This window comes from Camelus dromedarius, chromosome 17 (genome assembly GCF_036321535.1).
Source record: "Camelus dromedarius isolate mCamDro1 chromosome 17, mCamDro1.pat, whole genome shotgun sequence".
In the NCBI taxonomy this organism is placed as follows: domain Eukaryota; kingdom Metazoa; phylum Chordata; class Mammalia; order Artiodactyla; family Camelidae; genus Camelus; species Camelus dromedarius.
Genome location: NC_087452.1, coordinates 29,725,780 through 29,753,461, shown reverse-complemented (window position 1 = coordinate 29,753,461; position 27,682 = coordinate 29,725,780). Strand labels below are relative to the sequence as shown.

The window sequence follows — 27,682 nt, the reverse complement described above, 5'->3', positions numbered from 1 at the left end:
AATCCTCTGGTTCTTTTTCTGGCTTTTCTTGATGGGCCTTTGAAACTAGGTGACATCCTATCCACACAAATGAATACTCAATGTCATTGCGGTCAAAAGTAGGTGCGGATACTCCAGTCAGAATCTGAAAAGAGCGTAGGGGGTTACAAAGCTGCTTGCTGAATGGGAGAGAGGTTTCTTTGAGACCTCACTGCAGTTTGAGCATAAAAAAATAAATGAATTGTTTTCGTTACAAGGGAAAACAGGAAACTTCTCTGAAGTTGTGCATATAAACCACAGCCCAGTGATTCCATGTGGGGTTGGTATATAATTTTCTGGTAGGTTCTGTCTAATAGGATTTAGCAATGAATACACTGATGGGTTTGACCCAACTGAAAACAGTTATTTCCTGATCTGCCATAGAAAGTTATAGGTTTCTAACAGTTGTATAATTATGATAATGGGTGCTACAGATAGATTATTTTAGAAATTGATTGAGCCACTTCCTTTGATATTTAGGGTCTAAGACATGAGTGTCTTATTTCCAGGGTAATTTGAGTAATGAGATTTGATTTTCATGAACCTTCAAGGGGAAGTCCTGTGAGTCACTTTTCAGTCTTTCCTTTTTGTAAAAAAAAAAAATAAAATACCCAGTTGTCCATTGGCATCTTATCATCTGAAGTACAAGATTCATCCCACAGGGTCAAGGATATTTGCCTTAATTTTAAAGCTTTTCAAGTATAGATTTGAGACTGAATCGTCTATCTCCACAGTCACTAGGTCAGAGATTCCTCATACACCCTCTTTGTCTCCTTTTTTTTTTTAATTTATTGAAGTATAGTCAATTACAATGTGTCAATTTCTGATGTACAGCACAATGTCCCAGTCATGCATATACATACATATATTTGTTTTCATATTCTTTTTCATTGAAGGTTATTACATGATATTGAACATAGTTCCCTATGTCGCCCTCTTTAAATGCCTCACATCTGTTGGGCCCTATTACTGTGAATTTGTGATCTCTGGCAAAGCAAAAATAGTGATACTGTTTCACTAAATATGATGAAGAAAGTATATTTTACACGGTTTTCTCAGAAACAATCAACACTAAACGTGATATTTGTTCACAGTATTACTTCAGCAGGCTCTGTGATGGAAGGGCATTTTTATAGGGGAATCTATGAATATGACAGCAGCAATAAGCAGCTGAAAATAATCTATGAGGCGTTTGCAAATTGTCCCTCATGGGCTGTAGTGGTTGTGAAAGATAATTTGTGGTTCTTGCAGAATACCCTGCAAATTGGGTCTTTCATCTGCGATGTTTTTTACAGTGAAAACATTTCATTTCTCATATTAACAAATGATAACTGTGCATTTGTTAATCTAAACAATTTGATTTATATTTTTCTGTGCTGAGAGGCTTGTTGACATTTTAGGGTAGGTAATTATTTTCATCACCAACTGCTGTCGGTGGTGACTGTAGGCAAAGACAGAAATCTGAATATACACAGGCATCGTTTTAATCATTCTCCTTAAAGACTACTCATAAAGCAGGAATCTGTTTGCCTGAGTTATCATCTGTGCTAAGAAATCTAATAGGACATGTGTATTGAGGAGTGAGGATTCTAGCCACATTCAGGGTTTTCTGTGGTGGATTGGAAGCTCTCTTGTGTGATCCCTGAGGGCAGGGGGCCAGGGTAGACCTGCACAGTCACCAGACCTCTGGCAGAGCACAGTGCACTGGATGTTTTAAATCACAGCAGTGAGAGGAGGCACCATTATTGGCCTCAGTAGTTCCCAGCTTATGTAATATCTGTTCAAGTATCTCACGGGGTCGTTGCCAAGATTGCATGAATGTCATGAGAACACCCCTCACCATGCCTGGTACAAAGCATGAACTCTAGAAACATTTGGTGAAATAAGGATGATGTATAAAAAGTTCTTCTCAATTTCCTTTCTCATATTGCTTCCATGGCCAAGGACTCACACTCCAGGGCAAGGGAAAGAAAGATTTTTTTCCAGCCAGATGGTCAGTCTTGCCCACTGAAGTGGTGCATGAAGCAGAGCAGAACGGAGGCATCAGAGCTCTGGATGGAGCTGATGCAACAGCCCACTTTCTCTGGGGTCTCTTTTTGATCTTAAAATGCATGCTAATTTTTCAATCTATTCTTTAATGTATGTATCCAGGTTTATTTTAATATTTGGAAAAAATTAACATCAGATTTATACTTTTTCCCCAAGAAAGGTCATTCAGCAAAATTGCTGCTCCAAAGAGATGCCCATCTTCAGCTTCTGGGTGTGTGCAGGACCCACACTAGTTGTGAAGCACTATGAGCAGGTATAGATGGCCTCTGATGTGTGTATCCTGCAGGGTAAACTGGGGTAGTTTCATCTGTCTGTTTCTCTTGGCCCCTTTAACACTGTTGGGCAAGGCTCTGGCCTCATCAGATAGGGAGACAATGTTCCTGCCTGTGTGGACCTCCCATTCACATACCAGGTTAGGGAATGGACTACTGATTTAGGATTCAAAACAAGTTTTACATGGCCTGAAGGAGTGGATATAGAGCCAGTACCATGGATGGCAAATATGTTTTATCCTTTGAACCAACTCCAGTTGGTTAGTTCTGGTTGCCTACAGTGCTGTCTTAAGAAGGCATCTGTGGTGCATCAAGGCTCAGCTGAGATGAGTGCTGGGATTGATTAGTGATGTCTGTCAAGACCTCTGGATGGATAGCTTGCCATTCTCTACTTTTGCCAAGTCCTTAACTCCTCTGCACAAAATGATTTTAATAGTAACAGGTGACTCTAAGTATAAAATGGGGCATCATGAGAGAGAGCAGGTAGATTCCACTTTAAGAAAACCTAGCATGAAAAAATGCAAATTCACAAAATGCATAAATCTGGAGCCAATTATTGCCATTACAGAAAGATTCCATGAAAGGTTCCTTTAAATAGCGAGCTCCCCTACTGCATTAAAATGATGATTCAATTTACAAAAATTCCCTTTGCATGCAGCTCTTCAGGACCATGTCTGTGGAGTCAAGCAACCCACACCTGATTTTTTTAATCCCTGGCCTACATAATGTTTAGGACGGCTGTTGCCACAGATCTCAAGTCTCTTGATAATTCCCACTCTCTTCAGCCTTCCTCTGACTTCCTATCCCAGAGTGTTGAGTAGACAGTCTGGGTGGTGGTTGACAGCTGCTGGCTCCCACCCTGCTGCGGCTGCATTTCATTAGTGGGTAAACTGATTGCTCCGAGTATGTTTATGTGTGGGTGTGGTTGTACAAGTCTATGCACTCTGCACACTATGTACATAGATAGAGATACACACAAGCCATTATTTCGCTCTTAGCCCACCCTAAATTTATTCCTGCTGTGAGAGTTATAAATGGAAGGTTCCAATCGCCTGGTGGATATGGCCTTTCAGTAATATGTGCCCTGAATTCCGCCTCCCTATCCTCTTTGTGTTTGTTTATATGTTATTTACCCTTGCATCAGGAAACATCCTCAGACCTGGGCCTGAGTCCTATTATCCAGTCGTGGAGCCCTCCTCTTCCTCTGTGGCCTACAAAGCCCCAAATGGTTTTCTGACTTAGAAAAATAAATATAATTTGACTTGTGGCAGGCTACAAATTTGTCAACCAACAGACGCTCCCGTTAAATATATAACATACATAACATCTAAAAGTATCATCGATCTAGCATGAACTTGGATTATTGAAGCACTCAATGCCCCTTGGATAAGATCGCCAACTTCTTCCCAGGTACTCAAAATTGGACAGTTTTCCAGTGGACCATAAAGCTCCCAGGAATGCTGACTGGCACACGTGTTTGTATTTTTGCTGCTCTGTAAAAGCAGCTTAATATGGTGAAGAGTACCTGAAAGAGATGTATTTTCCCTTTCTCTGTGGACAGACTTCCCCACACAGAATAATTGTCATAACTTCTCAGGCACAGAGCACAAGTATCATCTCTATTTCAACTATGGTATTTTTAAAAATGTCAACACAGATTTCTTCCCAGGAATTTTTTTTTTTAACAGATAAGTCTTTTTTTTTTTTGGAAAAAACAAAATGAAACAGTAACAGGGAATACATCAGCCCTACTCAGACACTTTCTTCTGGCCAAAAATGATTACTACTACTTGAGATGAATGGTTTCAGGCCGGTGAGCTGTCAAAGAGTTCTTTTCCTTCTGTTTTCACAGGCTCATTGGTCTGAGTCAAGCGTCCCCCATGGTACTGGGCTGTAATAGCCGCATAGGTACAGCCGTAGATGGCAGCCACCAACATCATGAGACACACAATCCCACATACCACCCCGGTGATGATGATGGTGGCCACGGCGTGGCGCAGATTGGCTGGCCTTGGCTTGGGTTTGATCTCACACTCCCAGTGTTCTCGCTCCCCCGCGCTGTGGCTCTCCGGAGGCCTGGGGACAGCCCGATGGGTAGCACCTAGCTGCTGCACCTGTGAGGACTCCGGATCTGGAGAAGGAAAAGGGCAGGGCTGGTACAGCTCATGAGGGATTTTAAGGAGGTCCTTTCCCTTCCAGGTGTCCGGTGACACACAGATGACACTGTCTGTTATTCCCCCTTTAAGAAACAAAAGCAAACAGTGATAACAGAGCCTGATACAACTGAATTTCCACATCTTCAGCCTCCAGAAACTTAGGCAGATGGAATTTATAAAACAACACTTTTTTCCCCTGGAGTCAAAGAATTTAGCAACTATATTTTATGATTTTAGGATTTCTAAATTGGCTAAATGCTAAAAATGCCACACACTAAATGGGCAATTATGTATGACCAAGAATTCATTAGTAAGCCAAGTCACCTTTACCTTATAAATGCAGAGGGAAAAACAATGCAAAAGCTGATAGGAAGGGGCGCTGGAGGCCAGCCTGAGGGCGCTGTTACACACCCCTAATGAGCCCCGGCACACAAAAAATCTATTGTGCCAAATTCCCACTGGAGATCTAAAAAATAAATAAAACAAATGTCCTTTGTTGTGATGTTACATATTAATTACAAAGACCCTATGTCTCTACCAACACTCTTCAGTGATGCCAAATGAGGAGGTCAGTGACCCTGTGAGTGTTTTATGTATCTGAAGATTTGACAGGAATATGAGTTTAGTTCAGGGGATTAAGTACAATTAACGTGTCTCCTCAGACCTTGAAACATTTAGTACTTTGAGTGTCAAGCTTTTTAGTAGGTTATTAGACTCAATTTCCACTCTCTGTAAGGGGATTGATTTCCTCAGGTATGTGGACTACTGTTGTTCAAGGGGATTTGAGTTCCTAGTAGAGTTCTTTTCTAGAAAGAGCAGTGGGCTAACAGATTCCATTTTGGCCAAATTTGACCACCAATTTACTATTTGACCTCAGGCAGATAAACTTCTCTGACTAAGTTTCTTGCCATGAAAACATCCTATTTGTATCTGACTTGGTAGTTTACAAAACACTGTTAGAAACGTCTTCACAGCTCTGCCATAATGGGTACTTCTCATCCAAGGTCATTCAGGTCTAACTGGATGGATCAACACACAAACCCAGCCCTCCCCTGTAATCCCAGTTTTTTCCACTACACTTGCTTCCTCCTCTCAGGAACATCCTGAGGTCAGTGGAGTTAACGCAATGACCCTTAGTAGAACCTCACTCCCATGACCTGTGGCTCAGTTCCCTCAGCTGCCATGAACTCCTCCCCCACGATGGCTGTGAAGCCTGGCACCGCTCTTAGCCAAGATAGACTGGAGAGCCTTTGTACACACCGTAGGTGAATTATGAAATTATACTAGAAAGTCACATGCAGGAGGTGGTCACTTCAATAGTAGAGCTTTCCATAGTATAGCACTTCAGAGTTTGGGGAATACTTTCATGTCTATTCTGTCTGAGCCTTATAAGCCAAGTCCAACGATGGCCCAATAGCAGGTCAGTCATTTTGCAGCCCAAGGGTTATGGTGGCCCAGATCACACCAGGGTTAATGGCCATGGCAAAATTTAACCCATACCTTTTTTGCTGTCACTGCTTGAACAGAATTGCCTATTGCCAGAGTCTCTTGGGCCCCTCCTGGTTTCTTCAGTGATTTCCTGAGGCAAGGGCTTCAGTTCTAAAGCAAAAAGGTAACAGAGGAATTCTCTTCTTTCCTGAGCTGATGTGCAGGAAGCCAGAGGTGCAGGGTAGGTGCTCTGGATGAGCCCAAGCCACCATCAGGCTGCGCCGTGATTAAGGGCCCCTGTCTCACAGACTATTTCAATACTGTGCCTGGGTTTAGTTGTAAGACAGAAGGCCAGAGAGACAGAAAAGAAATGTGGGGCCTTGAGAAGAAGTAATGATGTTTAACCCAGCCAAAGAGCACTGAGAATTCTACCAGGGGGAAAAAGGTCGCCTGCCATGGGACCAGAGATTCCCCCAGCTGACTTAGACTAGACTGGGGTGGTTCACCTTATCAGTCCAGGCTTCAGCACTGTCTTTCTCCAGTTCCAGGCTTCCTGCTGTTCAATATTAGGGTGGGAGGCACGACCTTGGGACCCAGAATTGAAGGAACACACAGGCTTTAGCTTAGGACATGGCTGCAAGGCAGGGGTGTGGCCACCAAGAGCTCCATGGCTTCCTGTATCCTCAGCCAGGACTCACATCCTAGCCTTCTATCACCATGTCCTCTGTGAGGACTCCAAGAGGCAAATCTGAAGATGACAGCTTAAGGGTCTCAATCCTTTCTAGATTCATGGAAGCCGACAAGGCAAGAAGCTCCAGCTCACCAAGCACTCATGTCCCCCATCTGACGACTAATAGCTCTTAACCCCTGTCTCGGAATAGATTGGATTCAGTAAATCTGACCCTTTCTTAGCTGTGTGACCCTAAGCAAGTTACTTGACCAATCTGTGCCTCTGCTTGCTCATCTGGAAAGCAGGAGACTGGGGTAATAGTGAAATTCATCTCACCAGATTGCTTGGAGAACTTAGTTGGACAAAGTTTATCAGGTATTTAGCACAACTCCTAGCCCAGAATAAATGTTTAATATAGTTAGCTATCAGCATAAAGATGATTTGTTTACTTATGAATGGAAAAAGAGGAATACTAATTATAAAATCTATATGCATATTTTTGTGAAGGAGACATTATCAGGTATTCATCAGAGCATTTTTTTGGCTATTGGGCCCAAAGAAAGATGAAATTTCCCCACCCTTTATGGTCAGATTGGGGCCACATGATTGAATTCTGACCAGTGGAACCAATGAATGACACTTCCAGGCCACAAAACCCCCTGCTTCATCCTCCATGTATTCTGTTCACCCTTGATTGTGACCTGAGAGGCTACATGGTAAAGTTGGCAATATCAAAATCTGAAAGGGGCTATGTCCCTAAATGACTGCATGGATCCCAGCCCTAACCCCCTACTTGCTTTACTCTAACATGAGTGAGCAACAGACCTTTACTGTGTGCATCACTGAGATGGTTGTCACATCAAACTGCCTGTCCTGAGTCATACCGTTAGTGTTTGTATGTATTTTTGTTTTTGTTTTTTAAATAAGGTCTTGACCAATATCTATTCTCATATTTTGCCTTTATTCAGTGCATCAGTAGTCAGATTGTCTCCACTTAACATCTACTTGGAGGTTTTATTTACTTATTTTGGGACACCCAAATCTTGTTATCCCAGATCAATTTTGCCTTCCTCCAGAGAAAGACTGTTGTCTGGGCAGGGCAGCTCTGCAATTAGGAAGTGTTGAGCTGCAGTGTGGAATCTGAGGACCAAAATGGGCCTCAAGAGCTCTCTGAGGTAACACTGTCATTTCCATCTGGTGACACTGAGGGCTAGTGAGGAGCATTCATTTGCCTGAAGGTCACCAGTGAGTCTGTGGCAGAGTAGGGGGAGCCATATTCTACCCCATGTTGATTCTAGTATTCTGGACCTAGGAACTACTTTTTGTCAAGAAATATTTTTCTTTGATGAAAACCGTCTTTCTGCAATGGTTTGGCTTATGCTTATCATTTAGTCCAGAACACAATAACTAAAGCCACTTCACCTCTAGATGCAAACAGTTTTATTTGCGACTTCCTATAAGAAAGATTTGTCACCTCTGTTGTAGGCCAACTTGAGTATTAGCTGGTTAGTGATACGCTCTTGGCTATTATATTGTTACAGATTCTTACCACTTCCTTCTTCGTAACTGCTGCAACCATCTACTGATTCCCTAATTCATGTCTGGAGCTCTGATATCTTCCTGAGTTATACTCTAACACATATATCCACCAATTCAACAGCACTCCTTGGATATGTAATGGGCATCTTAGCCTTGACATGTCCCCAAATGAGTTCCTGATTTACCACCTCCCACACAAACTCACCCATTTTCCTTACTTCCCAGCCTCCCCCTTATCAGCAACAGGCATTACCATTTATCTGTTTACCCCTGAAGGACAAAACAAAATTGAATCTCCCATGATATGCTCTCTTTCCTTTATCTCCCACTCCAACCCATTTGTAATTTCTATCAGTTCAATATTCTAAATATGTCCCAAAGTTGATCATTTCTCATCACCCTGGTTTGGGCCACCAACATCTCATCCCTGGATGATTAAAATCACTTTCTTCCTCATGCCCCTGCTTCTTCTTCTTCAGCCTTTGGTCTGCTCTCCCTACAATCACCAGAGTGACCTTTTAAAATGTAATCAGGTCATGTTGTTCCCCTGACTAAGATTCTCCAAGAGATTTCCATCTCACCTAAAATAAAATGCAAACATCTCAGCCTGCTCTGTGCGTTCCGACGTGACCTGGCCCCTGAGTACATGTGCTGCCTTATCCTTTCTCACTCCCTTCCTCTGTTCTAACCACGCTTTTGTCCGTCTTTCTGTCCCTCTGTCAGGCCAAGCTTACTTTTCTGTCAGGTCCTTTGCACTTGCTGTCCTTTCCCCTAATTATCTCATGGCTCATTTTGCCTCTTGTGCTAGTTCTGCTCCCCCATGTCATCTCCTTGGAGAGCACTTCCCTGTCCTTCCCATCTGAAATGAAACCTCCATCCCATCACTCTCTCTCCCCTTACCCAACTTCTAGCACTAACTACCATTTGAACATGGATATATATTTATCTTTCAACCACTGTTGCTACTGTCAGAATGTAATGTCCAAGATGGTAGGGGTTTTCTTGACTACTAACCTTTTCTCAGCACCTAGAAAAGTCCCTGACACATATGAGGCCCTCAAGTATAGGATGAATGAATGAATGAATGATGCTTAAAAGTTAGGAGGAAAGAAGCACTGTGATGTAGAGGAAAGACTGTAGGGCCAAGACCTAAAGCCATTCGTTCTTTTCTTGTCTGTGCTTCTATTCTGTGATCTTGTCACTGTGACCAAGTCACTGAATATCTCTGGGCCTTTGTTTCCCATTGATAATAGGCTAATATTGAGTTAGAGGGTGTTGGCAAACTTTTCTATAAAGAACCAGATAGTTAATATTTTAAGTTTTGCTATGGTCTCTGTCCCAACTATTCAACTTTGTCCTTGTAGTACAAAGAAGCCACAGACAGTACATAATAAAATGTGTGTAGATGTCTTCCAACAAAACTTTACTTAGAAAAATAGGAGGTGGGCCAGATTTGGCCCTTGGCTGTAGTTTGCTGACCCCTGAGTGATTTCCAGAGCCACTCGTCTTTAATATTCTGGGATCCCTTGCTTTGCTTTGGACATCTGGTTAAAGAAATAGTAAGTAACTTTTGAAGGAGGCCCTGTTGTATTCGGTTTCAGTAACAGCGGCATTTACTAAAGCAGAAGGGATAATCCTCTAAGATTTTAGGGAAGATTCATAGCTGTCAACCGGGCAGAAGCAAATGGGCAAACAAAGAGGCGGTGGAAATCCTACAGCGAGATACCATGCCTCTAGTTGGATCACACTTGAAAATCAGGATTTGTTGTCTGTTCAGAATTGAGCAGTTATTTAGATGGTGATTGAATTTCCCTCTTTCTTAAGGGCCTACAGTTTCCAAATAAATAACTTAATGGTGTTGTTAATCAAAAAGTGGAACGTTATCTCCATGAATCATTTTTGTAGATGAATTTACGTACCTGAATCTAAACCCCCTCTATTGACTCACTTGCCTCTTGCCATACCGTGAAATAGCATCAATGTGAAAAGTCTTACATGGACCCCTCGCACACTCCCCAACATTCCTTCAAATGCAGAGAATAGATGAGGTTCATTCTAGGCCAGTAATGTACAGATGGAGGTTTCCAAATAGACATTACTGACCTTTATAGATGAATGTCTCCAGCCAGAGTTTAAGACTGAGCAAGTGGCAACTGCATTTCCAAAGGTTGTCCTTGAGAAATAAATGCCTCACTCTGGGCATAGATTCTAGGAGGGCTCGATCAAGCTGCTGAAGCCGGTTTTGTTGAATCGCAAATACAGTTAGGTTCTCCCAAGGCTCACCCAGGGTTGTGGGAAGGTGTCTTATGTTGTTTGATGACAAATCAAGCTCCTTCAAATGTAGAAGGGAATGAAAAAGTCTGCTTTCCAGGGAATGCAGGGAGTTCTGGGTTAGGTTTAAGACCTGCAAGTGCTGAAGCCCATGGAAAACTCCAGGAGTCAGATTTGAAAGAGAATTGTTGCATAAGTTCAAGGTTGTGAGCTGTGGCACTGACTTAAATGCCAAAGCCGGAAGCTGATGTATCTGGTTATCTTGTAAGTTCAGTGTTAGAGTCTGAGGAGGCAAACCAGAAGGGATTTCAGCGAGACCTTGCTGGCTGCAGTCTACAGAATTTGAAGGTGAATGACAGTGGCACCTCTCTGGGCAGCCGCACACCACCTGGAGCAGGAAAATCATACTTGAAAGCAGGAGCAGTTCACCTATGACAAACAGAAAGAAACCGGGATAGGAGCTAGTTTGTAAGTGATGTCAGCATTTGTTCCCCTTTAAATTCACAGGTAATGTGATTCTGAGCAGTGAACACCTAAACCTGGAAGAGAAGTTTTATCATTTACCATCTTTAGTAGAGTTGGGCTCAATTGAGAACATCCCCAGTGTCATTAACAGTTGGAAACTCAGTGCTAACGATTGTCGGAGCCTTGGAAAAGATATTTCCTTAGTGGCTCAGTAATTGGAAGATGGAAGACTTAAGCTATCAAATAGAAAGGTGAAAAAAATATTTTGGGTACCCTTTGTATGATGCAGCAGAATTGTCTAGGACCAGAAGTTTAGAAGAATGGTAGCAAGTTCAGATACTCATATTTCTTAAAAGTATGCTCCAGATCAGTGCTGTCCAACAGAACTTTCTATGGTAATGGGCATGATCTGTATCTGCTGTCTAACATAGTAGCTGTTAGCTACATGTGGCTACTGAGTTCTTGAAATGTGACTACTGCAGCCAAGGAATGGAATTTTTATTTGCATTTAATTTTAATCAATTTAAATTTAAATAGCCATATGGTGCTAGTGGGCACATATGTTGGATAGGGCAGGTCTGAAGCATTCTTAGAAATTGATGTCTATCCTGTAGGTATAATAATTCCATGAATGAAGATTGTCTCTACTCCTTTTTTATTCAAGAGATTTTAAAAACAAAGAAAAGCATTATAAATAATTGAACACCCATGTTCCTATAACAAAGTTCTGACAGTTATTCATAGGTTGTTATAGTTCTTTCACCTCTTCTTTCTTTAACTCAAAGAAATAATGCATTACTGAAACGGTTGAACTCCCTTTGATTAGCATCCAGCTACAACATGAACCTCCCTCTTCCGTACCATTACTAGTGCATCCCTCTAGGCCTTTTAAAAACAATACTCAGTAACAACAATTGCAAATAGCCTTATAGCTCATGTTTTGAGCCAGGCACCATTGTAAGTGCTTTATATATATTAATTAATTAAGTCTTCATAACCTTGTAATTTTGGATCTATTATTATGAATATGTTAAAAGTGATGAAACTTTATGCCCAGAGAAGCTAAATCACTTGCCCAAGATCACACAGATAGTAAGTAGTAGAATCATGATTTGAACCCAGGCAGTCTGCTTCCAGCATCTCTCACGGTTCTTACCTGCTGTGCTTTACTTCGTGTAAATACTTTTATACACACACACAAACACAAACATACATGCACATACTACATGATGTTTTACATAGCGGCTTTTAAAAATGGACATAAATGTAATCATCAGCATGTTTCGTTTTGCAGTTTACTCTAGTCACTCAAAACTGACCTATCCACATGGATATATAGAGAGCTCATTCATTCCTTCTAACTTCTGTGGTGTATTCCATGGTGAGGCCATGCCAGAATTAATATTTAGCCACTCCCGTCCTGACGAGCATTTGAGTTGTTGCAGTTTCTTTCATGACAAACGATGTTGCAGAAGGCATCCTTGCACAAAGCTCCTTGGCCATGCGGAAATATGGACAAGGGTTTCTACAATCAACAGGAGCCTCCTTGAAAGATTCAGAGAGAATGCTGAGCTGACATTCTTAGATATTGCTAGGTCAGTCTCCAATGTAGCTTTATAACTCCCTTCTTTTTTCCTGAGACTTGAATTTTAAAATATGCAAATATCCATCAAGAGCATTTTGTTAAATTGGAGAAGGAGTTCACAGGGCCAGGTAATAATATTTAAAACTCAAGATAGTTACCTACTCATTAAGAAAGCTCTTGAGAGAGGTTTTCTGGTTTGTCTGTTTGTCTATTTTTGGCTTTAACTGGGGAAATGGACAGTGTGGCTGTCAAATGAAATGGAGCCTTTGCCCCCTTGTCCCTTCAATTCTCTGCTGCTGTGGACAGTGCTTTAGGGCAATAGGGAAGATGTTTGTAGAGCCATCTGAAGGAGATTCTGCTCTGCATAGCTTGGCTCAAGGGATGCAAAACATCACACTCCCCTTCCCTCTTCCAAAATATAAAAGAGCAAAATCCTTGTTTTCCTTTCTATAATTTTGCAAATGATCTAAATGACTCCTCTAAATGCCAAAACATCATGTGCTCGGAGAAGAGTTGCTATCCTTCACTTTAGCTGTGGGTCTCAATCATTAATCAGTTGCAAAAAATCATCCCACTCCCACCCCTACCAGCGGATGATATATGAACTCTAACTTAAAGCACTGTGTTTTCTATGAAATGGCCCGTGACAGGCCAACTGCATATCTGTTTATGACTGGGTACATTGGTCCCCACCCCCTTCCTCTGACCCAACATGGCTCAAACATAAATCTTTCCCTCAGAGACGTTTTTTTACGTCTGTTTGGTCTTTTGAGAAAAACAACTTGAAAATTAGCTTTCCACGGATACCTTCCAGAGGGGGTCCCACTTCCTAAAGCGCAAGGGGATTAATCATGGCTCACCTTCCATGACTGAGTCTCCACAGGCTTCCCCGCTGAAACTGAAGCCCACCTTTATTAATTTGCAGATCCACCAACCGAGGGTCCAGTTTTTCATTCACTTTTTTCTGATCCTGCTTGTGCTTTTCTTCAATGCGGTGAACAGTTGTCGCTTTCAGGAGACCACTTATTTAAGCAGCCCTTCCCCTTTCTCCATCTGGCTGGGATTGTTTTCCATAAGAGGATCTTTTGATTGTGCTCCCCCTCTTCTTTCTGAAAGCATCGCCCTCCCCAAGATCATCGCTGCCTTTCCCATTCAGACGACAAACCACAGAAAGAATGTTTGTCAAACCTCAGTGAACAGCTGTAGCATTCAAACATGACCCCAGTGGCTCAGGCTTTTTGATTATTTAATCTGCTTGAAGTCCAGGGCACAAAAATAAAACTGCCTTCTTAATCCGGTCCTGGTTTCTGAATTCTGTTGACTTATTAACCATGCTGTGTCAACCCTCCTCGGGTTGGGGGCTGCTTGTTGTGGATCCTCGATCTGGGGGTCTAGCAACAGAGCCAGCAGAGTGTGTAATATGAGGACAAATTGGCCTGCTGGAGGCTGACACGGTTTCCACAGTGCACTGTTTGGTCATCGAAGGCTTATTCAGCCAACATCCGTGGGGATTAGCTCTGTTGACAGGGTCTTGATGCCCTGAAATTCATAGCCATGGTTTCCTTTCGTGGACATCACAGTCTCTTCTCCCTGGTGCCACAAATACTTCTCAGCTGCTTCTTTGCTTGCTCCCCACCTCCCCTCCTGTCCCTCCCCTCCTTGAATTGACCTTTTGGTTGCATGCCTTTGGAAATACTTCTCAATCTTTCATCGTTTCCCTGATGCTGAGGTTCTGGCCCTTTCCTCATTTTTCACATATGAAACAATAAAGCTACCCCTGTGAGCATCAGGCGTCAATGAACTGTGACTGTTCTCTAATTGAAACCGTTGGAAATTTTCCCACCAGGGACTGGAACGTTTCTTTGAAAGTGCAAGTGCCCACCCTTTGCTGAGGTGGGGTTTCAATGTCAAAGCTGCCCTTCAATACACCAAAATGCTCTGCGTGCCCATGGTGATACATGTGAAAAAGGTAAAAGCCAGGCTTTACTTGGGGCAGCGTGAAGTGGGGTCCCTGGCCCCAGGCAGAGTAATAAGTAGTTGAATGTGGGGTTTGGAATCAGCTGGGTCTGGATTTGAATTTGGCTTTACCATTCACCAGCTTGATGTCTCCAGGCAAGTAACTTGCCCACCAGGAACCTCATGTCCTCATCTGTAACATGGGTATAACAGTGGCTCTTGCTTCATAAGATTGTTCCGAGGGTTACGTAAAGAAATACGTGTCATGGCCCAACGTGCCTTCATAAATGGTCACAATTACCCAGGAGAGTACTTTCCAGGACTTCTATATGCTGCTAGCATTTGACTCAACCTTGTCCTCACCCAGTCTTCTCTCCAGCATACTTTGAGCATTGGAAATACAATGAGGAAAAGTCAAGTAGGCAACAAAGAGCCATTTAAATCTTAGTAAGGACTAAGTGGTTCCTTCCTTCCTCCCTTCCTTCCCTGACTTTTTCCTATCTCTCTGCTTTCAGGTGCACAGAATTTAATAATAATTATTCCTGGATAACATGGGACCATATATAGCATTCAGTCACTAATATGTCACAATATAACAAACACCTGTGAACATTACACTTACTCTAAGAACTAGAAAGATGTCAATAACTTTTATCAATCTGCATGCCTCTGTCTTTCCCAGGGCTCAGCAGACATTTTTTTGTAAAGAGCCAGATAGTCAATATTTTAGATGTTGAGACCAACAGCTCAACTCTGATGTTGTAGCATACAGCAAACCACACACATTCTGCAAACAAATGGTGTCCCTGTGCCCCAAAAAAATATTCTTTACAAAAACAGGGAGGACTGGATTGGCCCACAGGCCATAGTTTGCAAACCTTGCGCTATCCTGTTGACTGGCCACTACTGTCACTGCTCCACCACAGCCAGCTGTCACCCACCCCAACTGCCACTGCCCTGTCTCTTTAACTGTAAAATGAGAGGGCTGGCAAGGATGATCTTTAGGGCCCACTTTTGTCTAAAACCTTGTCGTTCTGGTCAGAACACTTGAGTGGACTTGAAAGGCTTTGTATTTGAGTGTCTCTTTGGGTTACAGTAGAGCTATTTAGCTGTGTCCTGCAGGGTGCAACTAGGGTCCAAGTCTCATGGACTCAGAGGCCTGAAAAAGATGTATCTATTGGCGGCACAGCTGGGCGTAGGTAGCGAGGACTCCTACAGGGAAACTGCAGGCAGTCCGGGATACCTGCAGTTAAAAGCCAGGCTGTGTGGCTAAATGAGGAAGCCCGCTTTCATGCTGCTGACTCCCTGAAGATGCGTGGTCTTCAGCAAACCATAGAATCTGAGCCTCAGCTTCCTCATCTGTAGAATGCCTGCCTCACAGAATGCAGGGAGGAACAAAGGATATATGTTAAGTTAAGCACAGGTCTGGTAGAGCAAATGGTCAGAAATGGCATCTTCTATTAGCAGTGTGTCTTCTTGGACCTCAAAGAGTCTTGACTCCCACCTAATTATCTGAGTACCTTGGGAATATACAGAGAACCCTCACAGCTGGTGGGCTCCTGGGAGCAGTGGCTTACTGCCCAAAGGGGCTCCCTGGTTTGCTTTTGCCCTTGCTGACTCTAACTGGTGATGCAGAGATGGGCTGTGCACACTCAAAGTGGAAGGCTCCCAGATGTTGAAGGACTTTGGAAGCAGAGGCTGATTGATTTATTCTATCTGACCTCAGCCCAGAGAACAAAAGGAGGCTGTGTGATCTGCATGCTAATACCAGCAGGACCTTCTCTCCCTCCCTCCTTTGGTGAGCCAGATTTGAGAAGTGGCAAGACAGTGGTGCTACAAAAGAATCACCCAGGAGAGATGCTGCATGTCAGGTCAGGCCAAGGCACTTCCTGGAGGGCCAAAGCCACTCCTGTGAGGGGCTCCTGATACAAGACCTAGTCAGGAGCCCAGGTCCTCACACCAGAACTTGCTTCAGACACACCCTTGAAGGACTGTGGAGGCTACTGTCGCAGTATGATTTCAAAAATTTCTTAGTTTCTGTGTAATTTCACACACATATATTTCCTATACACTTTTGACCATTTTAAGTCAGAATGTTTCCTCATATAATTTGGTCTATTTAACATTTCACCTCCCTCCAAAAAAACTCCAGCCATTATTAACATTTAAAATGGATGATGTCTTGAAATCTAGCAAATATGTAATAGCTCTTTCTCCTAGGTAACATTATATAGCTATTTGAAAAGAATAAGTTAGAGCTAAATATATCCACCTGGGAGGATATTCATCATAAATTGTTCGGTTAAATAAAGACATTTGAATAGGAATGCACGTTGTATAGTACTGTTTATGTTACAAAAAAGGTCAAAGGTGGATGGATTAACTCTAAAAATGTGCATTGGTTTGTCTGAAGATGGAATAAATAGGGAAAGACAAAAGCTAAATTGATAATATTGATTACCTAGGGGACAGGGATAATTTAAGACGAAAGAGAGGAAAATTAACTTTTTCTGTTTATACCTCTACATAGACAACTTGTGACAATAAACATGTATTACATCTGTAGTTTTAAAAATACAAAGGAGAAGAGCTGACTTTTGTTAAATAGCAAGAAGAGGTTCATTTCGTTTACCAGAATATTTGAGAATGCTGATCCTCTAGTGACTAGCTGTGTAAATATCACATCCCTAGAGCTCACCTCCTCTCACTCCAGGAAGATTAGCCCCCAAATTGACATCTATCTTTCTCTGCCAAATGATCTCCACATGTGACCAGACCTTATATCTCATGGGAGCGTTTCTCCCAGTTTTAATGTCTGCTTTGGCAAAATCATGGCTAAGTGCTTTCCCCACCCCATGGGCCACGTCCAAAGCAGGTGCTGTGGTGATCTGATGTGGGGCAGGCAGCCAGGCTGAGTGACAGCTGCAGCCCAGGATAGCCTAGAGGAGGCCCTTGGCACCACAGGTCCACATCAAAATTGTATTTAGTTATGGAGAAGATTTGGCACTTGGAAAATACTTCCCTATGGTTGTGGATGACCAAATGGCATCCAGGTATAAAATGTATACAGAGCTTTTTAAAAGACCTCAGTATTATTTCCTTCCTTCCTTCCTTCCCTCGTTCCTTCCTAGTTTCTTTTTTTCTTTTTCTTTTTGGTCTTATGAAGCCTATAGCAAAAGAACTAGAAATATATTTTTAAATGGCTATCATATCATTTATTAAGTGCTTACAATAGGCCAGATATTGCTAAGGATTTATATTAGGTAAATCCTTAACGTAATGTAACTACTATAACAAATAAACCTACAGATCTCAGTGACTTAAGAATAACAACTTACTTATTTTTCTTATCACAGTCTAGTTCAAGTTGTCAGGGGCCCAGGCTCCCATGCCGCATTTAGGGACCAAGGCTCCTTCCATCTTGCCACCGTGCCCTCCTCTTAGTTCTCAGAGTCCTCTCCATCAGCTTGCTGATGGTGGAAGAAGATGAGGACCAGGCATGGGTCAGGCCTGGAGATGGTACTTATCAGAGTGCTTATACTCCATTGGACAGAATGAAATCACATGATCATATGTAACAGCAAGGGAAGCTGGAAATGTAGCCTAGCTGTGTGCCTTGGAAAAAGAAGAGTCAGATTTTGGAGAGCATTAGCAGTCTCTGCCTCCATGTTTCATTTGCATTGTCTCACTTAAAGGTGACAATAACTCACTAGTCTGTAAGATTAAGATAGTTTGTTTTATTTCTTCCCATAGTTTCTACAATACTATGTAGTATGCTCTTAAATAAATGTTGAATGTTGAATGAATGAATGAATGAATGACAAAACCGCAGCATAAAAAGTTAAGCAACTTACTCAAAATCTCTAGCATATTTATTGCAAACACATGGATTGGGAGTATCCATGTTAGGTACAACAATCAGGGAACCTATAGTTTTATGTATTTTATTTCTTAAGATCTTTTTTTAAAATACCACTCATTCTTTTCTACAGTAAGCTACAAATTTAACTATCTGGAAGCTCTAACTCACTCAGAAGATAAAAACACTTTCCTTTTGAGCCATTCAGTGGAGAATCAAGGCTACCATACAGCTTCTCTAGTGAGAAGGCAGTAAGGATATGTATACCTCATTCTTTTTTGCCTTTTGCATAAGGTGAAACCTCAGCTTCAAGGACTACCTAGGGTCATTCAGTTTACTTCAGTATAACTTCTACAGAGTTTAAACTCCCTTTATCTAGCCCTGAGATGTCTGATAAAATTAGTGGAGTAGTGGATACAAAGTGTGTACCTCCAGCCTCCCTAAAGCTAAGGAAGACAGTGGCCAGAATGTATGAGACTCCTTCTTACTGTCCACTGTCCACTGAGCCCAGGTATGAGCTCAGGGCCATGGGAACTAGAAAAGACATGGCATGCTGGCTCTTGGCCTGCAAAGAACTTACCAGTGTGGAGGGCGCTGTTTCACAATTCTTATTTACTTTATCAAAGTCAGTGCTGATCACCTCATCACCTTGCACCTGTTACCCACGTGAAGCATGCCCATGACTTGCTTGGATGCTGACATTGTCCACCTCTTTGGGAACCAAGTCTCTGAAGTCCTTTGGCTGGTAGCAGAGGCAGACCTAGATATACTTTGTTTCTTTTTGGCCCATCCACTCTGTCAAGGTTAGAGGAAGTACAGACTCCCCAACTTCCCATTCCAATGTCTTACCAACCTCAGCCTTCCAGCATTTGGTTTGCCTGCATACAGGATGTATGTGAAGATAAAGATGCATTTCAGATAAGTTTGATTAAAGGTAATTAGTGAGCTCATGCAGCTGGTGGAATAAACATAGGCAGATGCTCATTGATATAAAGCTAATGAAAGAAACAAAAAGATCAAGAAATATGGCAGCTGAGGAAGCCTGGCCAAGACCTCACACTGACACGTTGTTTTACTTAAACCTTTGATTGGCTACTTTTGTCCCTGCCCCAAGAATATAAATTGGAATCAAATTCATGTTCATGTTTGATTGTTTACTTATGTTACACATAAAATGAGTGTTTTGTGTAGTTCTTCTGGACAGATTTTTATTTGCTTTTGTACTTTTATTGTAACATGATAGTTCGGTTTTAGAGATAGATGACAATGTGTTTTTCATATTTTCAAGTTATAGTTAAGTATACGTATATTATGATGCAATAATGAATCTGTGCTTTGCCTTTGTCTCTTTAAGATTTGTTCTATGTTGGTTCTTTGATACATGTAGCCTGAAAATGTTATGGAAAACACAATTGTCTCTGTCAGGACTTACATTGTAACTCACCAATTACAGATTCCAAACTTGAGGAATCCTTTTCATTATTCCAGCCTTCATCTGTCGCACCATTTCATTTTAGAACAGTATCCCTGTTAAAACCTTGGAGTCTGTAGTGAAACCATCTAGGTTCAAATGCTGCCTCCAACATTTACTGGCTGTGTAACCTTGAATGAGTTATTTAACCTCTCTGATCTTCAATTTCATCATCTGTACAAAGGAACCCAACTGGCAAATTTGCAAGGAAGATTAAATAGTATTTCTATGAAAAATCTTCAAGTGCCTCTGTACGTAGCAATACATGCTCTTTTAATGTGTCTGTATGACATGTATCAGCTAGGCACTTAGGCTGTATCTACTTGCACTAATCTGGAATGAAAACAAGTGAATTAAATGCAAAGGAGCATTTTGCTTGTGTTCACCATCTTCAGGTTATAAAGCATGTATGTATGTGTATGTGTATTTACTTGGAATCATTTGCAATCTAAGTGAATTCGTGCTCTACATAACTCTGCTTGTCATCAGCATAGTTCCATAAACAAAAGAAGGTTGTCTGTGGGTGTTGTGTGACTGTAACCTTCATGTGGGAGTTTTGTTAACAAAATAAAGGTCCTGCATTGCCGTTGACACAACTTCCATCCAGGTTTATAACAGGCAACTTCTCATTCTGGTGCAGTAATAATGGTCTCATGCTTTTATTTCATCTAAGAAGCCCATATTGGGCCACCTATTATGTGCTTGTGCTGGGTTTTTTTGAGGCTTACCTACCAACCTTTCCTGTAGTCAGTGGGTCCTTGGTAGGAGGCCCTTTTCCCGTCCTTGCGTAATTAGAGAAAGCATGCAGTCATCTCCCCAGGGCTGTTTAGCTTTCATCATGAAGCATGACTATCAGAGTTTCGAGGTTGATAGGAGTGGAAACATTTGTGTTCAACAAGCAGGCTCCTTCATGTGTTGTCAACATTTCATTTGTGATTCTAATTAGGGCCGAGGAGAAAATAAACTCAATGTACTACTCTCCACTGTGATAGCTGATGTTTGTAAGTTTCTATACATGGCCCCTAGTTGCTCTTACCACGAAGGCATTTGGAAATGCAGCTGCATGCTGCTGCTGTGTGTGAGGAAATGCTAAGATGGGTGAATCCACTGGGACATTACTGAGAATGGACAGTGTTAACTGCTCAGAGACTGGCATTTCTCTACTTGTTGACACCTTAAATTTCTCCTGAAAGTGAAAGCATCCTTGTATAAAAATAGGGTATGTTTGAGGGACTCTCATTGTGACCCATATCTCATCTCACCTCCTCTGAAAGTCTGCTATAAATTTCATTGTGTATTATTTCTTTATTAAGGAGGCATCTATTGAGTGTTCCTTACCTGTTAATCTCTGTGTTTGGGGATATTATGGGCATAAAAATCAGACACAGCAAAATAAATGGATTTATAATCCAAATGGCCTCTATAATCTTGCAAGGAGACATATATTTTCAAACATATGAAAAACTATATCCATGAAGTGCTAGGAAGAGGAGGTACATGATACTGTAAGAGAATATAGTCACAGAATCTGACTTGGGAGGTTGGGGGAGCCACACCTATGGGTGTTATAACCAGGCTGAAATCGGAAGGATGGGCTAGGATTTACTGCAGAGAAGGGAAGGGATGAAATAAAAACATTCCAGATAAAGACGTGGCATGTGGAAGGCTGAGAGGCCAGAGAGATGGCACAGTCCCTAGGAGCTCCTTAGAGGCCAGTGTGTCTACAGCACACTGAGGGGCGAGCTCAGTCAAGCAGATGCTTGAGAAGTGGGGAAGAAGCTGGTTGTCCAGACTCCCACCGCCATGTCCCACTATAACTGTATTATTATTATTATTATTATTATTGAAAAGCTTGTGTGCACCCTCTCTGACACGCACCATACACACACACCTCTGCAAGAATGCTGCTGTCTAGCGGCATGCACTAGAAGTACTATTTTAGAGAAGTCAGGGGATGGCACGGGCATTTTGTATTTCTCAATATGGGCATGAGGGCAGTCCCCAGGTAGAGCATCCTGTGATTGCCAATGGACTGCTGGGAGTGGCAGGTTAGCAGTGAGCTCAAGTGGGTTATCTTACTGAAACTCTTCCAGCAGAGCCAATCCACTGGCTTAAGAAAATGAAGTACTTGGTCCAGAAGAAGTCCATCTGGAAGGGTAACAAATGTCAGACAGCAAACTGGGACCAAGAAGAAACTGTGACTCTAATTATCTGGTTTTTTCTATACTCTTCTGCCACGTCTGAGGCAACAGAGCACTGTGAATTAGCAGCTTATTCTTTGCTTGGTTCCTCCTCTGTCTAGAAATTTGACTGCTCTGACTGATACAGTAAGTCTCTAAATTCTCAGGACTGAACTGAAATATCTAAAACTCATAGAAGACTCAGAAAGTCTCAGGCAGTGAGGGCTTAACTTGGAGACCATTGTAAATTCCTCCTCTATTCCGTGAGTGGAACTATTATTTTCTACGTCTTACTGAAGAAAAAAGCTAAGTCTTGGGGAGGGTGAGTCACTTGCCAGAGATCAGTTGGTAAATAATAGAGCAGGACTTGAACCTGCATCAGCCCAGTGTCAAAGCCTTTAACGCCTATGTCTTTTATCGACTCTTGTTCTTACCAGCCCTTTACCTTTCATGAGGGAAAAAGCAAAGGAAAGCCCCTAAAGAGGCTTAGCTCAGACACAATCGATTTGGTAGAGATAATTCACTCACCCCTACCCAGCAAGACTCCTGCCCTTGTAGGTCTCCGTTGCCCGTTGTTTCATGGGGCCAAGGGCCACCGAGAGAAGAGGATGGCGTGTCACCCGTCTGCTGTGGCTGTGGGCTGGGGAAAGCATCCTGGGGCTGGAGGTGAGGAAAGCAGGGCACTTTGTGTATGGAGTTAGCACTAATCTGGTCCATCCCCAGAACGGCACTATCAGTCAGATCTCGGCCATATTCGTCATGGCTGCTCCCCTGTTCAGAAGCCGCCCCCACCGGCCCACCCTCTCTTCAGAGCTGAGCAGGAAGGGGAGAACTCCCTTTGATCTCTAGACCAGTAGCAGCAGAAGCATGGCGTTCTGTGGGCCTGCTCCCGCCCCTCCGCCAGGGCAGCCTCATGCACAGAGCCCCTTGGCCATGCTGGCTTTAAAACATCCAGACTCAAGACAAAAGGGCATGATCTGGAAGAAAGTAGAAGTGTCGTGGCCTCTCCCTTCACACTGAGGAATTCTAGGTCATAATGCAGAGGAGAGGATTCCAGGACTCAGATCTGGGTGGATAAGCAGCTCAAAAAGAGGGCAGGAGACAGCAAGAATGGAGGCGGCCTGACCATCACAAATGGCCTTCCAGGCTCAGGAAAGACCCACACACTCACTCACCACGTTGGTTTACAGTCTCATCTGCAACTCCACGCCCTGAATAAAAGGTGTTGACCTGGAAATAGATCACCTAAGTTTTGAGATATGTCCGTATTTTAAAAAGTAAGACAGGTAGCTCTTGGGAGACTACGACTCTTTTCTACTTATTCTCCTTCAGAAAGGAAAGTTTTCGAGTCAGGTTAATTCTGAACAGGGAACGTGTGTCTATTCACTTCCCTTAGTATAGTATACTTTGATGTATTAAAATCAGCTTGCCCCACTCAAATTACTGCCTCGGTTCCTGTTGCTATAAAATTAAACTATTCCTCACTGATATTTTATTAAGCTCCACCAGCATTTCAAACTCAGACATCTCACAGAGCTTCAGGCCATATGTTTTATATGCTGTCAGGGTGAACTCTGACTTAAGTCAGTGAAGCCCCCTTCCCCCATGTCTTTATATAGTGCAGCATTTTCAAAAACTGCGCTACAGGCTACTCCCAAATTGTGAATCGCTGAAAGTAAATGTCTGTGATTGTATGGTGTGAATGTCTAAAAAGACAAAAAAAAAAAAAAAGGAAAAGATTGTTTTGAAAAAAGTTCTTGTTTCCTGGACATCAGTTTTGCATTTATTCTGTGCTTGATATTATTATGTTTTCAGCATTTTGGGGGGTGTGCTTTTTTGGGGGGATGAAATTTTTCTGAAACCATATACAAAAAAGGGTATGCACTTATGCACAGTGAGTTCAGCTCTCTAGCAGAGAGCTAAAGGTATCTGTTTGCATTTTGAAAAATCAATGGATATAGCCATAAATGCCGATCCTCTTAACAAGACTAACTTTGTCATTTAATAAGGGAGATTATTTCATAGATTTAAAACCAGTTAGCACATTTAAAACTTGATAAGACAAGGCAATCCTGGTATGTTTCCTGTTCTCTAGTGATTAAAGCAAATCGAACGCTGGGACTAGGGGAGGATTTCCATGGTACGAGTAATGCCGTGAATGTTTCTCCTGGTAATGCAATTAGGAAATATTGGCCCCAGTTAATGTAACTTAAACAAAACATGTTGTCCTCGTCAAACTTGTTCAAGTTGTTAAACAGGCAAAGCCTTGTCCAAAAAGTTAAAAAACAGGGACATATAGTGTTTCCATGGAAACTCTGTTAAAATACTGATTTGTGGATATGATCATAATCAGCCCCATAATCTAATATGACTGAATTAAATGAAAAAGAATCTCAGTTATGAAGTAAGCCCCCTGTGCAAGAGTATTCTTACACATGCAGAAAACATATGGATCCTGACGGACACTATTTTCAAACTACTTATTGGTGCTGGGATAGAGATTTAGGACTTCAGTTTTGTTTGTTGGGTTTTTCTCCCTCCATTCATTGTTCATCATTTTTATAATACTGGGATTATGTGGGGGAGCAGTAAATAAAGTCTTAATGACATTTGGATTTTTCAGTATGTAACATTGCTTCCCACACAGCACCCCATATTGTTTTCATTGTCTTTTGTGACAAGAGAGGATAACCAATCCATAATATTAACCGTTTGTGGGACATGACAAGATTAGGTTTGTTAAGGTAATAATTTCTTCTTGCTAATAGGATCTTAGTAGAAGATATATTCTAATCAAATTTTAACTATTCAGCTTCAAATGAATGGCTTTGACCTCTAGAGGAAAGAGTACCAAGCCGAGGGCTGGGTGAGCGTCCCTGGGACCCTGGGCAGAGGCTTCAAGGACATGCACTGGCCTCTCCGCCATGGTTCCATGGCTCAGTTTGCACCCGTTTGGGCTGTAGTGAAAATGGAAACTGCTCGCCGTGGGATAAACTTCAGCCTGGTGCAGTGGCAAAGACAGCTGTCTTTGAGCAAACTCAATTTATTTGGAAGTCATTCCACCCAGAGAAGATCACAGGTGATAATCAAGGGACCAGTTTCCTTCTCACAAAACTGTCCTCAGTCATGTATGAACTTCAAGTAGGGTTTACTGTGTAATTATTAGCAATCATTTGTACCTTAGCATGGCATCCAAGAGCATCTGTAGAAAGACTTCTGTGACAGGGCAGTGACTTGCAAATGCATCCCTGAACAAGTGTGTCCGTACATCTCACACCAGCACAGTCCCTGTATGTATGGGGCATGAGTCCTAAGGTCACACAGATCTGAGGCTCACTTTCTGGACAGAGTTGTGCTAAGCAGAGTCACGCAAAGCTCAAAGATTCAGACCCTGATCCAAGGAGCAGGGACTGACTTCTCCCTCTATTCTCCCATCCATCCCCCAAAGCAGTTCCACCTTCCAGGTATACACACCTCTTATTTTGGGGGGTACAGAGAGGAATAAACAATGAGAGAACTAGGTCAGGCCTGAAAATTGTGCCAGGAACTTGAATCTGCTGATTATTTACTCCCCTTAACATTTCACTTTCTATTTGTAATTAACTTGGTTTTATAGCAAAGTAATGTATGAGCACAGGTTTTAAAAATTAAATAGTTACCAAAAAAAGGCTTACAAAGAGAAGAAGTAGGCCCTTGACCCCCTACTCCCCCTCCCTTCCCAACCCCTGCTCCCACTTCCTGGAGGCGACAGCTTCCACCTCTCTTAGCAGCTCTATTTCTCATTAGCAAGTGGAGATGACTGGGTTTTATTTAATATCAGACATTACTTATTTACTTCTTTTAATACCTGGTACTTTGGACTTTTTACACCAGCTCTTCTTGCCCTCCCATTATTCCACTGACACAGCTAGATACCTGTCTCATAGTTTTGGATTAATTAGACAGTGATTATATTGTTAGGGCCATCTATGCCTACTCCCTACTGTGTTAAGTAGTGCGCTATTGTGTGTTTTCTTTTTTATGATATTTTCCCCTGGACTGGAAAAAAATCCATGTGCCCTTTTATTTGCTAAGTTTTCCTTCAGCCTATCACTGTGTTCCCCCATGTATTTCATCTGATATCTCAAGTACCTTTTATGATTATTTCCTAGATATTCAGTATTTCTGCCTACTTCATCATTCTTTGAAGAGACTGCATTCTTTGCATCTGCTGCCATCCTGTTCCAGTCTGGACAGTTTTTCTCCAGGCCTGCTGGGCAGCTGGGCTCCTAAGTCTCCCCTTCACTATTTTTCACTGTTGTAGCTTTCTTTCTCTTAGACCCATGTCTTCCTTTTTTCTGACTTAATTCCTCATTTTTGTTCACAAACATTCTCCAGTAGTTTTCTAAGACAGGGAGATAAAATGTTTTCAACCCTTGTAGCATTAAAAATGCCCTAATTCTGCTCGTACACATGATAATCATTTGGCCGGTATAAAATTCTGCACTAGAGATAATTTTCCCTCAGAATCGTGAAGGCATTTCTCCATTTTCTTTTGACTTCCAGTGTTGTTGTTAAAAAGTCTGATGCCTTTCTAATTCCAGATCCTTTGATGACCAGATTTGCCTAATCTCCATCTCAGAATCTATCAGAATGTGCTTTTGGTCTCTAGTGTCCTGAAATAACTTGACACTGTGGCTCCTCCTCATTCATCATGCTGGGCATTTTGCAAGCTCTTTTTATTTAGAAATGAGTATCTTTCACTTCTAGGAGATCTTCCTACATTATTTTTTAAGTCTGTTTGTTTTATTTTTCTGAGAGTTTTTTCCAACTTATTTCTGCTCTTAAATTTATTTTGACACTTATAAATTTCCAAGAGTTTTTCTTTTCTTTTCTTTTCTTTTTTTACATCAGCCTGTTCTTGTTCCAAGGACACAGTGCTTTCTTTGATCTCTCCGAATATATTGACCAGAGTTAAAGTTGTTTTTTCTTGCTGTTTGTGCTGTTACTTTAACTCACTCATTTTTCTGCTAGTTTTTGTCTTTCTTTTTAATGTTGAAGGCTCCCCACAAATATTTGTGTGGCCTTAGTTCTTATTTAAGAGTAAGGCACTAAAGTGCTGGTTGAAAATTTCTCCACAAATAGACTTAAATTTTGGATGAATCAACAGGAACCCAACCAATTTGGGGAATGGGTAATATGCCAGGAACTCTAATTTAGAGGGATACAAGGTTGGTTATCAGCATCTGGTAGCTGGGCCGGGGAAGAGAGACTTGGATGCCTCATCAGAGAGTATGCAGGTCTTTATTTTCCTAGTTTAGCCCCTCACCTCTACCTCATCTGAACATTAGAAATTGTTTTAGGAATATATAAGATGATGCTTGTGGCATGTGCAACAAAATACGTATGTTGGTAACTGCTAGTTCTGTGTTTAGAATTGCCAGGAAATCTGGCTCTCTATGAATTATTCCTTAGAATCTTAACCTTGAAAGTGGCCAAGTGGGGTCAGTTATCCCTGTCCTCAGATGCCATCTTTTTTTGGACCCCTCTCTCTGTACCCAATTCAGGCATCCATCTCTCTTTTTTCCAGGAGCCTATGAACATCTGTTCTCATAGACAATGTCTTCGGGTATATAGTAATAGAGAACAGTCCTTGAAGATGCCCGGAGTCCACTTCATGCTCTTGCATTTGTTAGCTCCATGACCTGGGGGAGTCATTTAACATCTCCAAACTTTAGTGTCACCAACTCTTAGCCCAGCCTAATGGAATCTCAAGCTTGTCCA

At 42.0% G+C, this 27,682-nt stretch overlaps 2 protein-coding genes across 2 annotated transcripts in view; one reads left to right on the top strand and one right to left on the bottom strand.

The window, feature by feature from the left end:
• CACNA2D3 (calcium voltage-gated channel auxiliary subunit alpha2delta 3) overlaps window positions 1-27,682 on the top strand; it is a 776,511-nt gene that overhangs the window by 645,248 nt on the left and 103,581 nt on the right. The window lies entirely within an intron of this gene.
• On the bottom strand, window positions 794-13,867 carry LRTM1 (leucine rich repeats and transmembrane domains 1). The gene is made up of 3 exons (XM_010980892.3): window positions 13,314-13,867; window positions 10,236-10,832; window positions 794-4,578 (listed from the first exon to the last, which is right to left on the bottom strand). The coding sequence occupies exons 1-3, from the start codon at window positions 13,405-13,407 to the stop codon at window positions 4,145-4,147; spliced, it is 1,125 nt and encodes a 374-aa protein (XP_010979194.2). The 5' UTR covers window positions 13,408-13,867; the 3' UTR covers window positions 794-4,144.